The following is a 17,068-nucleotide window of genomic DNA, read 5'->3' as shown; positions in this document are numbered from 1 at the left end:
TTGCTGGGCCCCTCTGAAGACAAGCATGAGACTATAGTGTGTTCGATTCAAAGAGCCACCGTTTCCATCTAATGGCATTTGGATTCCAGCAGGATTCTGAAGGCGACCACAATGATTGCACATCAAACCACATCAATGCCAGCTTGGCTTTCTTCTGGAATTGGAGGTTGAGGGGGTGGGGGTTATGATGACAAAAAAATAGCTGAATGCAGCAAACAGGTTTGTGTGTGCAGGCGTGTGTACAAAAAAAGGAAAATATCAGAATTAAACCAATAGGACTGAAGGAAAAGGACTTCAGCTCTTGCCATCTGAGTGTGTCAAATCACCATGCTCACTAGACACACTTAAATGACTCCCCACAGAGCACAAAACACTCTGCCAATTTCTCCGAAACAGCACCAATGATGCTTGGTACAGTGAAGATTTAATCGAAGTTGTGGAGCAGCTGGGATCCTAAATGGCACAAAAAATCACCAATAAGTGTGCCACAGTTTAAAAAAAGCCAATTCGGATCTACTGTATACTGCAGATGTAAATGCAGAAAGGCTAGGCTATTTTATTATGGCAGGTATGGGATCTACAGATCCCCTCTCAGCACTCCTGTCCCTTTTCATGCTGATAACCATGAATCACAGCATCAATCTCAGTTTAATGATGTAGCCTCCAGAAGGGAGCTGACCTGAGCCATGTAGCAGAAAAGTGTTTAACCTAATACACCAGGGACTATGAATATTTCATCCTGAAGTCCCCATATCGGCTGTTTCTTCGCTCATACCTTATGTCAAAGAGCAGGTAGATGGAGATATGGGAATAAGACGTGACAATCACTTCACATTCTGATGGCTCAATACTGCCCCACACACAAGCACTGAGGGCTGTGAACAATAACAAACACAGGAATCTCCTGTAGTTTATTCATGACCCAAATACCACAGATCACCTAAACAACCGAACTGCAACGCAATGCACCAAAATCTCAAACAAAGAAAAAAAAAAGAAACTATTGTCAAAACCTAGAAGTAATTTTTCCAAATATTTATTTATTTATGTATGTATGTATGTATGTATGTATATATGTATGTATATATGTATGTATATATGTATGTATGTATGTATGCATGAATATATGTATTATTTTAAATATAACACAACCAGTGGGATCAGGCGATTACTTAGACTTTGAACAGAATTTGTAGGGAAAGAACAAAGTATGAGCGTGAAAACACTGCATTATACTTCTGAAAAATACACTAATATGAATGAACTTGACTTCATTCCATCTGTCAATGAGCATGTGAACTGTACAATCTTCTGTCTGTCACCTATATATGGGCATAATTTAACAAGGATATCAGTGGTCAAATAAATTTTAATAGTGAATGGTGTAACTGAGTTTGTGGGATATATGAATGAAGCCAGAAGCAAAGACTTAACCTGCTCCTATGCTTGACTGTTAGCTTATTTTAGCTTAGCTTTTTATAAAAGTTGGGTTATACTTCAGCATTTGCGGTCATGTCACTGTATCATCTTTAAAACACCTACATATCCATCCATGAGAATGAATGAAGTTAATGACTGAGTATCTGACCATTTCAGCAGGTCATGCATTAGCGAATTTGCCAAAATACCTCTTTAATAACGAAGGGGCCTTATTACTAAATTTACGAGTTCACGTATAGTATTGTTCAGAAGTTTTAGGCAGCCATGATGTTTAAAATTGGAAGTGAGTGAGTATTGGCCTGTAAAGAAATGGTCATTGAAATGGTTAGGCTAGTGCACAGACAGACTTAAAATCACCTTAATCAATCAATTAACCTTAACTGATTAAACCAGTGGTTCTCAATCCTGGCCTGGGGTACTAGTGAACTTCGTGTCGTATTTTTTTCTGTCTCTCTGTACTAATACATCCACTTCAACTGAGTAAGGGCTTGTTAACTAGTTCATTAGTTGCATTAATGTGTAGGGCAAGTATTGAGAACCACTTATTTAAAATATTTGTTCAATAAAGATATGGCACTGTAGAATGTATGCAGCTGTTAAATAAGACTGTATGTATCCATTAATATGACTGATGAAGATTGTAACATATTTGGAGAACTTTTTTTTTCTTTTTTCTTTCCCTACTTATGTATGTATGTATGTACATGGACACATTACATTATGCATTAAGTTTCCATTAGAAATGGTCACAGAAATTGTTAGAAGGGTAATAGTGGTTTTTGCGATTTTGTGTGAAATACTCATTTATCACATTTATCATGTATCTGCACAATACAGTTTCACACTTAATCAACATGAAATTCAAACCAGATATCTGAATTATGCATGTTTGGCTGAGTGCTCCACAGAAAGTCTGCTGTGGAGGTTAACAGATGGCGACATAGAATTAAACAGAGAGTATGCTTATAATATATCCAGTAGCAAGGGTCCCTGGGATTGGTGGGGTGCTTGTTGTTTAAGAACAAGGAGAGTGTTTAGAGGAAAGTGTTAGAGTGCAGCAGCCCTACTAATCCTATAACAAGAAAGTATCACATACTCAATTATAGGTACCTGCAAACTTAAGGTATGATACACGTATGACAAATGATGTGCCAAATGATTCTGAAACATTGCTCTAGCAATGACAGATATGGTGACAAATGTTAGCCAGTGACCCATTAACTGTTTACAACTGATTTATTTTAATTTTCCACCGCAACCCACTTCTTGCACCTCTCACGTGCATATCCCACAGAGTATAAAGAAGTATCTTTTCAAATCAGAATTCAAAGCTTTTTTTCTGTTGGCAATAACGAAAAGAGGCATAATTAATGCACAAGATGTATTTACACCAAATGATACCAGTATAATGAACTTGATGATTAGGGGAAAAAGGGTGGGGGAAAAGTTATTACAGCTACTAATTTTCTTAATTAAAAATAAAATTAGAGAAGAAATACCTCCAAAAATTGTCTTGCATACATGAATTGATAATTTCTCTGACTTTCCTCCTTTATTTCTTCTTGACGCTGGTTGGAGCGGAGAGGAGCAGGAGCCTGGGGCAGCGAGGGGTTTGTAATAACATTTGGTGTCTGGAGAGAGCACTCGCTAGCAGCACAGCGCAGGAAGAAATGACCCCAACAGAGCATTTTCAGACTCCTCAGTCCACAGAAACATGGACAATTTATTTCACAAACGGACAGGTGAAGTTCTGATAACTTCCTCTCAGCCCCTCAGCCCATCCTGGAGGATGTTCAAAGTTTTACTGTCATGCTAAAAGAGAAACATCTATCTGTGGTTGCATTACAACTTGAGAGAAATGTGCTTGACCTATAAAGATTGCTGTGTCTTAATGTCCTCTGTGTTGACCTTGATATGGACTAAGAGTACTGGTGCTAAGAGTAAATGTTGAGTCATACAGTACAAGAAAATCCAGACAAAGAATGCACTTCTCAATAGTTATACACTATTCATCATAGCATTTAAGTCCTTCAAGACAGAATTATTTGCAAGTTCAAACCTCCCCACAACTACTATCAAATATGATTTAGGTGGAAAAAACACTGCCAGTTTTCAAAATGCACACAGTGAATCAATTATGAATGATGGACGAGGAGTCTAGCTAGCTTTGCATTAAAATGATAAATGTTTAAGTGCTGTACTTAAACTATAAAGCATGTCTTCCAGCCCACACTGGCACCTCTATGTCTCCTACCGTGAGAGCAATGCAGCAGAGAAACATTCATCAGCACTGTGTTGACTTCTCATTTCGTTAATACACTTCCAATAAGCAACCTCTCTCATGTCAGACATAACAGCAGATCAAGAGCACGTAAAAGTTCCCCTCACTATCTGTAAAGAGATCGCAGTGGGGTGGCCCTATAAATTGTAAAAAATACATCTTGTCAGGTAAACAGGGTTCAGGCGGATTCTCTAATATGAGACTAACGACTAAGATGTTATTAGCTCCTGAAATTTGGGCAAGGGCTAAGTGGTAGTTAAAAAACCCTATTGCTTTTTGACAGTAAACACTATAGACCCTATGTACTTAGCTTTTTGCACTGGTTTCAGACACAGTTCGGACGCATTCTGCCCAAGTCTTATTTACGAAACCGGCGCACAAGCTTAAAAAAAGTTGTTCTTGGGAATATTGTAGCAACCTGCTACTGGCTGGCACTGGCTCTGAGAGACTCTGGAGGCATGGTTATGAAGACAGCTACACGCAAAGGCTCATGGTAAGCATACACCCTCCAAAACATTATTTATTATAACTCCTAAGATCAGGTGCTTGTTTCAGTAATATTTTAAGATTTTCTTTTGTTTGTTTTGATTGGGATCAGAAGGAAAAAAAACAGCTTTTTATTTTTTGACAAATAATATAAAAAAATATCAGCAAGATTATTAACGTGTATACAAGCAACTTACACATCTCTGCTACTAAATGAAAATGTAAACTCTATTTCCGGCTTCTACTTTTTCTGAACAACTCAGCTGAAAGTGTAATAAAGTACATACAAATATTTCATCAAAACAAATATGATAAGTGTAAGTAAACAGTGTCAGATTTTGACAACTTAAAAAGATACAACTGAAATATATTCTATTTATGTGACATCTTTAGTACATTTCTGGTGAATCTGTGAATTTTCTGTGAAGTTAGTGATGCCTGCCATGGACTGGAATGGGAATATGAGAAACATTTAGCCCATGCCAACGAGGGCATGGCAGCTCATGCCATGGATTTACATGCAAAATTCGAAGCGTATACTTTTTTGCAAAACTTCATAATTGTAGTTTGATTTTGTAAATATGAATGTTGATTTATTTTTCTCCATTTAAGATCTTAGCAATAATAATAATAATAATAATAATAATAATAATAATATGATATTCACAATTTTGCCTAATTTTGTATCATCAAAAAGATCATTGCAAAGTTGTGAATATTCTACACACTGCTCAGCCTTATTTCAGACATATGTAGCTTACACTCAGAAACACATTTTCGCTACAATTTCGCTACAGGCTTCAGGCAATCTGCGCAAAATCTGAACCATAAAATGCGGCCGTTAACTGGGCAGGTGGCAATTGTGCAATCCTGACTGAGCCGCGGACAGTTCGAGCAAACGGTCACGCGCTGGCCCCACGTGCTGATAAACCCTTACTAGTTGGCTTAGCTCAGGGGTCGGCAACCGAAATGTTAAGAAGAGCCATTCTGTCCTTTCAACAAAAATGAAACCATCTGGGGAGCCACAACATTTTATGTCCATTTTACCATGTGAATATGTCTCAGTATGTGCTAATTTGCTAGCATAGGCTAAAAGTATAATATAAACGCAAACGCAGACTTACTTTGCTTAACTTTCAGGTCAGCTGTAGCAGCTTTTCTCGCTCGCATCTCAGTCAGGAAACTTTTCAGCGAAAGAGTTTCTTGTAAAAATGTCTCTCAATGTTCGACTTTTTACAAGGCTGAATTCAGCCTATCGTTCACCAGCTTCTTGTTCGAATTTCCCGTTCCCGAATGGGAAAATTTGAATAAGAAGCTGGTGTTTGACAGTTTCTCATTGCAGATTAAACGTATCAGGAACCCAGCTGAGTGTTTATAAATGCAGAGAAGTCAGTTCGTCTCCAAATGATCGATGTTCGTCTTGCATCTTTCTCTTTGCTGTTTCGTTAGTTACGAGCTAGGTGAGACTGTTGTCAGCATTGCTGTGTGACCAGCAGTCTGCGCGTCAATCTTAGCAGTTATGCATTAAATTCAGCGTTAAGGACCATTTATTGTAAAAACTGTGATAGAACTGTGCGTTATAACGATTTTACAGCAAAGGAGGATTATGTTATTTTACATAAAAATCTAGATCTGCTGTGGATGCACAACAGCTCTGCAGCAGTGGAGAGATTGTTCAGCTGCGCAGGCCTGATTCTCAAACAGAGCCAGGGTCACTGATGTGAATTTTGCAACTAAAGTGTTGCTGAAGTTTAAAGGACTTTGTATATCATGTCTGTTCATATCTTGCTAAAATGTTTAAATTGGAGCAGTTTTATTTCAACAGTTGCTTTGCACAAAAGTGTTTGGTTTGTATATGGTTATTAGGGTCCAAGCACGCAATGCTATTGTTTTTGTTAGAGTTTTTCTTCTTCTTCTTTTTCTCTGATAAAACGAATCGCCCAGACCAAACCATAAGACCTAGAGACATGAAACTTGGTCAATAGGTAGTAGTCCCTCCTGCTACTCAGGCGTTTGGCCCTTTAACTTCTTCTCCAGATTTTTGACAGACAAGACACATTTTTTTCCTGATTCCTTGGGTCCAACAAAACAACTTTGTAATTTGGACCATTAAGCTCCGTCTACTTAGATTTTGAGCTAATATGCATAATATGCAAAAACTACTTTTGCGAACTAGTCCTACAGTTTTCAACCGATCCTCATGTTTTTGGTGTCAAAAAAATTCAGGACAGTCTGAACCTCAATAATTATCCAGCATATTTTTTAGTTTTGTAAACAATATGGCTGCCATATGCAAATTAATCCTTCTGGAAAAATCAAAATAATTCTTATTTAATTGAAAAATCTGTAACTCGAGAATCCTTCACCCAAAAAATTTGAAACTTGACGTGTTTATTCCTAATGAGACTCTGAGGATGCCTATCAATTTTTGTGCGCATAGGTCATTAGGGGGCGCTGTAAATGCTACATAGCTGTTTCTCAGCATCCGTACATCCGATCAAGTTGAAACTTTGCAAGTACCATCTATTACAAAGACAATAAGTGTATCTTTCAGGACACTTCGATATATTTAAATTTATGGCCGCCATCGGCCAATAAGCTTTCAGTAGACATTTGACAGGCTTACCAATCCTCATGATACTTCATGGCTATCTCTATCTCACCACCCTCTAACAACCTGTGAAGTTTCAAAATATTTGGCCACTAGGGGGTGCTACTACTGAAAATCAAGTATATCTTGTACAGATTGTCATTTTTGGGCAAATAACTTAGATGCCCTCATGCAGTGCAGTGTTCCAAACTATTTTGTTATTAGAAGTGTTTTTAAAAAGTGCATTGGTTTTTTTTCCAATCAATAACTGTTTGAAAATAGCACTAACTTCTCAAAACTGGTGTAGAAATACTCTGTAGCCTCTCTAGGTAAATAATTATCCAGCACATTTTCTATTTTGTGCTCATTGTGGTCTCCCTCCCGCACTTAATCATTGCGGCCATGATTTTGCTAGCTTAAATTGCTATAACTTATCATTCATTAGTCCGATCATCTCAAGATTGTAGAGATATCTATAAATTGAGACTCTGATGTGGCCTGCAAAATTTTAGACCTGATTGGCCAATAGGGGGCGCTTTAGCACTCAAAAACACCTACAATCTTTAAAAATGTTATTACAATGATACTGCAAAGTCTACAGATAAAAAAGAGGTGTCCTTTGATTCAGTTCACTAATCTGAATAACTTTGTAATTACATGTCATAAATGTGACTCCTTCTCTGGTATTTTGAATTATTCATTTAAAGACTACAGCTTATTATACCAAGGTCAAAAGGTCAATCTGAACAAAACTCAGTGAACATCTTTGATGAAGGTCCCTGATCAATTGTCACAACATGTAGACACCTTTGGGACAATTCTGACATACTTTCTCTGAGGTCCTTTATGCTAAAAGGGCCCTTATGGGTCCATTGGGTCTGTTTATGTCATGCTTATGAAAGCCTTTAACATGGAGAAACAAAATACTTTGCAAACGCAACAAAGACAGAAAGTTTACCATTACTCATGTATTTCTTCAAACCTTTGTAGATCAGTAAATCGAAATGTATACATATATTAGGTTTAAAACCCCCTGCTCATTGTTCATGACAAATGAAGGCCTGTTAAGGAACTCAGACTTCTTTTCAGCCTCTCTGCCTCGAAGGCCCAAACTACGTTAGGCCTTATTAGGCCTATTTGGCTCAAAGTGCATGAGAGCTTCTTGGGCTTATGCGTTCTTGGACCCGCTCATTGCCGCTTGCGGCTATAATTTTTGTTTATTTTTGCTAGGAAAAACATGGAATGATTGACTTTGCCTTTACTTAGCCTAAATTTTTGTTGGATATTGCGTCTTTGGTTGTGTAAGTTAGTGTATCAGGTGGAGATACACAAACATTCTGACAATCACACTTTGAAAGTAGCTAAAAAGTACTGCACTACTTTTCAAAGAGTAGCTAAAAAGTAGCCACTACTTTTTCCAGTAAAGTAGCTAAATTGTAGCTAGCTACTAATTTTTCAGTAGCTATCCCAACCCTGCTTACAGCCCAATTCATGAAATATAAATAAAATAGACATAAATTTATGTCAAAACTATCAAATTCATATTAGAGTTCAAATTTGCTCTGACCTTGATTTTGACAAGTAAGAAAAATGTGTCCTTTGACCATATTATAGATTTTACATTTCAGTTTCAAGATTTAGAGGGCAGATTTCCAAAATTGGCCTTCAGCAAAAATTTCATACATCATGAGCGAAAGACAGCTCTCAGAACTGAGAGAAACCTCTCACCAACAGAAGTACAGATACTGCATCATTCTTTGTGGTTTCTTGTTTAAAAGAACAATCAGATGCCTGGTGAGTAACTATCTCTCAGCACATCGTTCTTTCTCTTTCATTGTCTTGAGAGCAGTTACAGAGGCACTGAATGTGCTGCTGAACTGCTTCCTGTTCAGGAGAATCAAGTCTTCAAAGACACTAATAAGCCTGTTAGCTCTAGTGTACGTGGAACTCCACATAGATATATAAGCTTGACAAGAGCGGTGGTGCTTGCAATAAAGCATCTTTCTCTTCACTCTATTGCTATGGTTTTGACCCTAAGCCCCTAGCACTGCACATGCAGAAGTCTCCAGAAAAACTCGCAGGGGATCCAAAGACAACCATATCACTCATTCCATTAAGATTTGAATATAATAAAAAAATTGGGCTGAATTTTTTTGGCACATTTCTTGTCCCCAGTTTCTGATAGCTCCCACATTTGGTATAGAAGGCGCAGCAGGGATTTAAAATAGGGAACTTCACACTAAAGACTTTACACCAGAAAGTGGAAAGTCAAGCCCTTGGAGGTGAAGAGCTGATATGACACAGTTTAAACCTTTTGTGCATTTACTGGGCTGGGAATGATGAAGGATGGTTGCATCCAACACAGCTTTTGAGAGCTCTCGCCATGGCACAGGGTGAAAAGGAGCAATGGTGTTTTCATTAAAATGATAAAGCTATTGACAACCAGGCATGAGTGGGTGTAAAGAAAGTTCTGGATTACTTCCCATACTGTAATTCTGAATCCCTGCACTTCAACTGTACAGCCTGTGGCATTGTTCTCACAGTAGAGGGAGAGAGAGAGAAAGCACGGAAATGAGCCACAGAAAACGCTTGCTATTTGATGCAGCACAAATTAACTCTTCATAGCTGTGTAAATAAGAGCCAAAGATTACATGCAAACCAGCAATTCTGCTTCAAGCCAAAGGATTATAAATTACCGAAACAAGACTCTGAAAGCTGCAAATGCCTTGACACTTCAATTACCAAGTGCGTGGCCAGACAACGGAAGTTAAGAGAAACATAAAGTTAATTATGAGTTGAGTAATTTTTTCCACTTAAAACAAGGAACAGAGAAAGCAGTGGAGACAGAGACAGGAGGAAAAACTAAAGTATTCCAACGACAAGGCTGCGTGCGCCTCAGGCAGAGCCATCTGTGTGTGGTTGCGTGAGGCAATGAGCTCCACACCTGTGAGGGACTGCTGGGAAATGAAGGTCTTCACTGGCCCACGAGCCACTTGAGAAGCCTTTCAGGTGCCTAGCCAATTAAACTATTATACAAAAACAGGCCAAACAAGAGGAGGAGATCAGCACCAAGAAACAGTAGCTCCAGCCATTTCAAAGAGTCCCATTTCACTTTGTCTTTTGCTGATTAGACTAATATAAAACAGTGAAGAAAAGACAAAAAAGGGTCTTTTTGGCATTTCAAAAAGCATTATTTTTTGTCCTTTTAATTAAGACTTCAAAATTTCACATGGACACTATAGAACAAACATCGTAAATATGAATATATAGAAAGTGATCTTTTTTTCATCCAAAACAATGAAATTAGTTTTCAGAGATGATTATCATGTTTTACAGTATTCATTTATATGTAGGAGCTCAACCCTGGCCAAAATGTGGTTCACCATTACAACAGTGCATTCTGAACAGTATAATCACCATATGTCAGCAAATTGCCCCAGATTATATGTAAATGTTTTAGTGATAAACTCAAAGTGCAAAACACTTCACAGATTAAACCAAGGAAGTCCAACACATTTGTCATCCAGAGCAAACGGTAAATCCCACTCATTTATCTTTCTATGTCATACCAAGCTAGTGATAATACCACTGTTTCAAATGCACAACTTTTCCCATCATACTCAGCTTTTTCCTACTGCCAAACACCGCATTTGATTAATATGGAATAGAGCGTACTGCAGAAGCTATGATTTAAAAGGAATTCACACTCTAAAATATTTGTTGGAGGGGAGAGAGGAGATAAGGTTTGACGAGACTCATGAGTAATTGCACCTAGGAACGGCGAAGGAACTTGGGGTCATTTTCATCACAAATTAATTTCCATTCACCATGCACTGTGGTTTTACGTCAAAATATTTCAAACTTGTAGGCAGTGCAGTTCGAAAAACAACCAGGGTTTATGGAGAAACGAGACTTGGGTCCCTGAGGACTTAACTTGAAGCAGACGCATAACTTTTTGGCAGCTGTGCTATCTGTGTGGGATGGAGTACTGATGTGTGCACTATTTGTTGCTGCTTCCCTGACCTAAAAAGACTAATTTCATCTGATGCTGGATCACCCAAACTCCTCTTGAGATGTATCAAACTTTGCTGAGAGCAGACTGCTTTAACGCGAGATGCAAGTGTAAAGAAAAATCAAAGTACACATGAAAGAAAGTGTACTGTCCATAGGTATAGAGGGCTATTAAAATGCCAACGCATTATACTACCGTCTTTAGCATTATTATTTCAAATACGTAAAGCCAGAGCACTGTAAAGGTTACATTAACATAGCGTATTCAGAGCAGAGGGCACAGGCTCCCATTTTCCTGTGTGTTGTGATCCGTGATAATTAGTGCTATTTATAATAATTGTGAATAACCCTGGCAAGCTAGAAAAATGCTTGAATAGCGGGGGAGGGGGAGAAAGATAACCACTCAATTGTGAGAGGGACCAAGCATCATATCACATCCCAGGGTGCCTTTCTCCCGCCAGTCTTGGCCTTCTGTGGGCTGGCGAGATGCTGTTTACTTCCCTCCACCTCACCCCTACTGGATGGTCCCAAGTTTAGCCATTTCCAAACACCCAGAGGGTGGTCCTGGCCTCCACTGCCCCTCGGCGCACACTGCCCTTTCATTGAGAAGATGTGCTGACGCCATTCTTTTTTAGCCAGCAGGGCCAAATTCTACAACACACTCTTCACAGAGCATGCACTTTGAAAAACCACAAGGTGGATTAATTTCCCATGATTAATGGGCAAAGAGAGGAGCAAATAAATGGGTGCACAGGGCCCTGCAACTGATGGCCCGATAAAGACAACACAACGAGATGGCATCCTTTTACTTAATTAGCCCAATAACAAGAGATTACCTTGAGGCACTCTGTTCTACAATGTACCTTTTGCACTTCTTAGCAAGAAAACAAAAGCAAAGTTTGTTTGTTGACACTTCTAAGACTCCTGCTATATTGACTTTGCCTTGCCATATGCAGGCATGGGTGGAGTGTTAATGAAAATCTATTAGCTGCTTTCCAGTGGAGAACACCTCGGTTGCAGGTAGAAGTAGACGATCTCGCCAGTGAGACCACACCAACACTTTTTAGTTTGAGATTCTGTGGTACATACACATAATGTCTATAATGTACCCACTGATCAAAGAGCTTTTCTGCTGGGGCTTCCCTCAGCACAGGGTCATTTGAAAGGGAACGTCCACTTGCCACCCGTGTGATGACCACTTTATATGCACTGCTCATTGATTCATGTTAAGAGCCATCTCTCAGACAGTGCGCTGGTAAATAATTGAGAGGGTCTGCAGTCACAGAGTGTTTCTCTGTGCTGTTGGGACCAAATTAAATTTGAAGATCCCATCCCATCCACAAGGGGAATGTGACACAACGTTGTGGGGAGAAGCACTAGGAACCTGAAGCCTAATTATGTTTGAATGAGAAGGGCCAATAACAGCTCACACAAAATGGGCACAGAACTAAAAGAAACTAGAAATTATTTTAAGTAGTAAATTAACTATGATCAAACCTGACAGTGGGCCAGCGATTGTAGAGAGGCACTTTAGTGGAAGGACATAAAAGAAATGGTGGCTGGTATGGTGGTGGTGAGGGAGGTGTACTTATTAAGGTCTTACAGAATAGCGAGCTGTCTGAAGTGTAAAAACCGGACTTCCCCTAATGGATAGAGTCTAATAGATAGAGCTGTGAGCGATGACAGAGCTGGGCTTAAAGTGACTGGAGGCTATGCTAATTTAGGCAGCTATGCTATGGACTATGCTCATTTAACTAGGTCTAGGGATCCACACGTTAAAAGACCCATTGACACATTTCCAATTAGCGTCCTAACAGATCCTCCAACAATGCCATGCTCAGGCGGAACAGAATGAAGCGAATGAGGTACAGTCTGGGAAGTTTTTCAGAGCCAATTGTTGGTGGTGGTGGGGGGGTGGGCGTTGATTTTTCTTTCTTTTTTTTTGGCTAAAGAGAGTAGAGCAAAGATGAGTAAAAATGAAGGTAGTTAGAAACACAGAGACTGAGCTGGACTAAGTTAGTTATCCTTCTTGTGAATGACAAAAGTTACTGACCTGACAGGATTGCTGGTCAGAGACACACGCAGAGACTCCAGGCAGTTGAGCAGCTTCTCTTCGCTAATGCCGGAGCGCAGCTCATGGACATATTCCTGCGACGACAGCGTACACTCGTGCTTGCTGTTCCTCAGCCCACCCTGCGGTAACAAGACACATTAGAGAGTCAGTCATTGCAGCGCTGCACTTAACAGCCTGTTAAATCTGTCATACATTAATTACAACATCTGTGTCAGACTAGATAACTGCAAATCTCTGGCAGTGATCATATATACAGAGACTAAATAATGTAGACATATAATCCGTGATAAGGAGCTGGGTTGGGCTGCCTTTTGTCTTCAGTTATTCATGGATGAAAGAGTTTTAGACTTAAAAAGCCCATTTTAAACAATTTCTTAGAAAAAAATTACATTTCTGAATAGAAAACCAATTGTTCTTCAAGAACAGACTCACTATCATAATGAGTTGGGAAACAGAATGGGGGCTGAATGCTTCATCTGGCTTTCTCCAAAGAGTAACCCATCCAGATGTACAACAAGGACTAAAAGACAACTCATCAGAGAGCATCTCTTCCATTCATTTGTGTAAAATTTGGTTCGGTTCTTATCACAACAGGTACTCTTAACACTGTTTGCATGTTAAAAACTTTGTCAATTTTTCTTATAAAACACAGAGACATGTTAGACACCAAAAACATTCTACTTTAAAATAAATTTAAACCCACCCTTTTTGTAAACTTTGACAACATATAAAGAGCAGTCATCTATAATACAAGTGACAATGAATGAACTGAATGTTTCAAAGCAGCTTGTCTTCATTCATAGCAGGTAAGAGCATAATTGGGGGATACAGTCAAGACGGCTGATTTGTCGATAGAGCAGCACCCCAGAGCTCCCAGCAGTACGCCAGTCTCTAGCAGGTGAGAATGATTACCCACACTCTCCCTCTACAGGCTCTATTCCTTCTCCAATCAGCCTACATCCCACCTGCAGCCCTGACAGCTACATAGCTACCAACTAGACAAAACGGCAAGAGTTGTATGATGCTAATTCTAGAAATTTCCCATAGTGAAAAAAAGAAAAAAATTAAAAACACATCAACAAACACAAACAATAACAATGCCATACAAGGCGGCGGGTGTTTGGTTTTACACCCTGGTTATGGGTGTCATCCAAATTTGCAATCAGGAGCCATGATTTAACAGTGCCCCACACACTCTGCTAAGTCAGTGCTTGGTTTCTCACACAGGGAGCCGTTCAATGAGGTGTACTGCCAAATCTGTCTCCAAAGTCCTGCAAATACTTCCTCCCAACTCCAGCAGACAGGTTAATGCTAAATGGATCTGTATGGGGGGAAGCTCCAGAGAGGGGATTTGCAATATGTTGCACACTCAAATCTATACAAAGGTCCAAACTGCCAGAAGAGATACAGACTTTCAGTCTGCCAACCCTCATACATACTCTCAGCTACAAGCCTACACAGGTGGGAGATTTCTGTATGCATCTTGTATGCAATTCCAGGCCACAAGGCCACAAGACGTAGAGCCTCTAATATACTTGGGGGAAAAAAAATAAATAAATAAAGGAAAAGATCAGTTGTGCCTTTGTAATTCAGAAACAAGATGCTACAAATGTCAACGTGGAAACAATACTGTCAACTCATCTCTTCTCATTCGATAAGCAGCCATACAAGGGTTTAGTCATGTCTTTCCCAGGCTGCTCAAATTTCATTTTGATTACCTGCCAAGATGCCAGAATTAAAGCATAACAATATCTCTTCTCATGCAAGGAGTCAAGAGATGAGGTAAAAGGTAATACTGAACGAAGACTGTCAATCACAACTATTTCACTCTGCCATCAAATTTCTTAAGTTGCTCTACACTAACTTTAAAGCTTAGTTTCTTTATATGTTTTCTGTCTTTTTTTTAACAACAGTACTGTAATGTTCAATCACTTTTTTCTACCATTTACTTCCTCCAACTTAAACACCAGACACTGTCTTCAAAAAAATCATGTCAAACTAACAAAAAGGGAAGCTGAACAACAGACAACAGAAAGAAGACCAAGAAAGTATTACTAATGAATTTGCTTTGTGGTCACCCCAGGACCTGGTTATTATAGCAAGCCTGCTGCACTAATGGGCTCACCAAGATTCCCACACAGAGAAAGCAGTGCTAGTTTAAATACCAACATGTGGAAAATACACTACAGACATGCAGGGGATCTGCGACGGTTGAGGTACACCATAAGCTATGAGTTGTAATGAATCAAGAATATTAAATGAGGTGGAGTTATCAGAAATGTTAACAGTCTAACTGTCTATGCATTAACTTAAATGTGATGTTTACTTGATGATGAAGAGAGAAAGCAGAGAAATCACCCATAATGTCTACAACAGTTTAAACAGCATATAAATGAGTGCATGGGTAGTAAAATATTCTTTTGATTATTCATTTGAACTGAGTTTTAAGCAGGAAAAATATTACTTGCATATGAATAACAAAAACAATGATATATTCAAGAATTCGCCACCTCTCTTTAGAAACCATTTGGTCACAAAGCACTCGTTTGATCTTTGCTCTGCATCCTTCCAAGCTCCTGAAAGAACACTAAACCTTTCATAAAAGAAGACCTTCATGGGGACTTACTTAGTCCATATATTATTCTCTGTCACCCTCTCTAACCCCACTCTATTGGACATTATAAAATCTCTTTTTCCTTTCACACTTGAGAGAAATGATATGTGGTCTGAAGTTGATTTGGCACTTTCCTCTTGTGCAATCCCATCTTCTACTCTGCTTTAATTCCTCTTGATCTAGTTTCAACTGAAGATTGCGCAATTCATCCCTCCCTCATACATTTCTCCATCCCTCATTCTCAGGGGTAGCTTTTGGGGCAATCTGAGGGATGCTGACATGATTGGTCTGCTCTTACCTGGCTGATAGAAGTTATCAGGTGCATGAGAGGGAGGGGTTATCTCTCTGCTTGTTACTCTGCCTTCTTCTTGCAGCTTGTGGCTCATTCTGGACTGGCTTGCCTTAGTTACCTGGAATTGTCCAATGCATGTGCAACATGCAAAATTTCCCTTCTGAGTTACCAAATGATATTTGCTTAGTTGTAAATGGCATGTCAATGCTTTTCAGCTATTGTTTTATTAATGATTTTGTTGTAGTTGTTAATCTATTACCCCATTTTTATTTCATGCATATGGAATTCCAAACAGTACTGCCAAGAAGCCAAGCCTGCTACTGAACACATTACATGACATCCTAAATAATGAACAGTGGAGGTGATATTACTCTCTCCTTTTTCACCCCCTCACCAATTTCTCATCTGAGCCCTCAATCCACTCCAGAGATGCAGTGGTTCTGGTTTTACTGACCTTTACTTCTAGAAACCAAAGACAGGCCATAATATGCTGCTTAATGACCCTAGTCAATTCCATTCTATGGGATGATATCAACATTATGCCAGGCCACACTAATCATGTGGACAGCCAGGCCCACTAGATTCCTGTAATTGGGTTTCTGCCCTTAGCTGTGCAAGTCCAAATTCACCTGAGAGGCAGTGGGAGCAAAGGAGAGAGAGGGAGAAAGAGGGGGAGAGAGAGAGAGAGAGAGAGAGAGAGAGAGAGAGACTCAAAAGAAAAAGAGGAAGTGATAAAGAGAAAGACTAAAAGGGAAGGAGAGAGGGAGAGAGAAAACAGTGGAACAGTAAAAGGTTGGTTTAACAGCAAAAGGACAGATATAGCCCTCTGACCACATCCAAAGGCTTCATCTCCTGCTGTTATTGAATCCTTATTTGTCAATAACAGCATTTCCTGCCAAAGACAACAGCGTGGCACGTAATTACTTCAGCGAGCCTGTCAATTTTATTCTAGGACAAGGACACAACCAAGACTCTTTTTTCCCCTCCCTTTCCAAACGTGCCTGTTGTCTTGGCAAAGCCCTGAGTGGGTAAGGGCAGACATGTCCGACCAGCCAGTCAGCACCTCCACCTGCAAATCAGACAACACTAATCTGGCAGGCTGCACTGAAATCAAGCCTGTTCTACTGAAACCTACAAATACATTATTTAGCCCTGCACTCTTGAGGCTCCACGGTAGATTTGGCTGTGGATCTAAAGCACTGGACAGACCCTCTCAGCCTGTCTGCAGCTCTGATAGGTGCTGGTGCCGGGACTGAGAGGATGTAATTACAAGGTGATAG

General features: G+C 39.5%; 1 protein-coding gene across 11 annotated transcripts in view; it reads right to left on the bottom strand.

The window, feature by feature from the left end:
* Positions 1 to 17,068, bottom strand: part of diaph2 (diaphanous-related formin 2) — a 444,886-nt gene that overhangs the window by 325,082 nt on the left and 102,736 nt on the right. For all 11 annotated transcript variants that reach the window (XM_036568916.1, XM_036568915.1, XM_036568920.1 and 8 more), the window contains one exon: positions 12,862 to 13,001. In XM_036568916.1, coding sequence (XP_036424809.1) covers positions 12,862 to 13,001 — 140 coding nt within the window. The remainder of the gene's footprint in view (positions 1 to 12,861; positions 13,002 to 17,068) is intronic.

This window comes from Colossoma macropomum, unplaced genomic scaffold (assembly GCF_904425465.1).
Source record: "Colossoma macropomum unplaced genomic scaffold, Colossoma_macropomum, whole genome shotgun sequence".
Taxonomy (NCBI): domain Eukaryota; kingdom Metazoa; phylum Chordata; class Actinopteri; order Characiformes; family Serrasalmidae; genus Colossoma; species Colossoma macropomum.
This window is presented reverse-complemented; position numbering and strand designations above follow the sequence as displayed.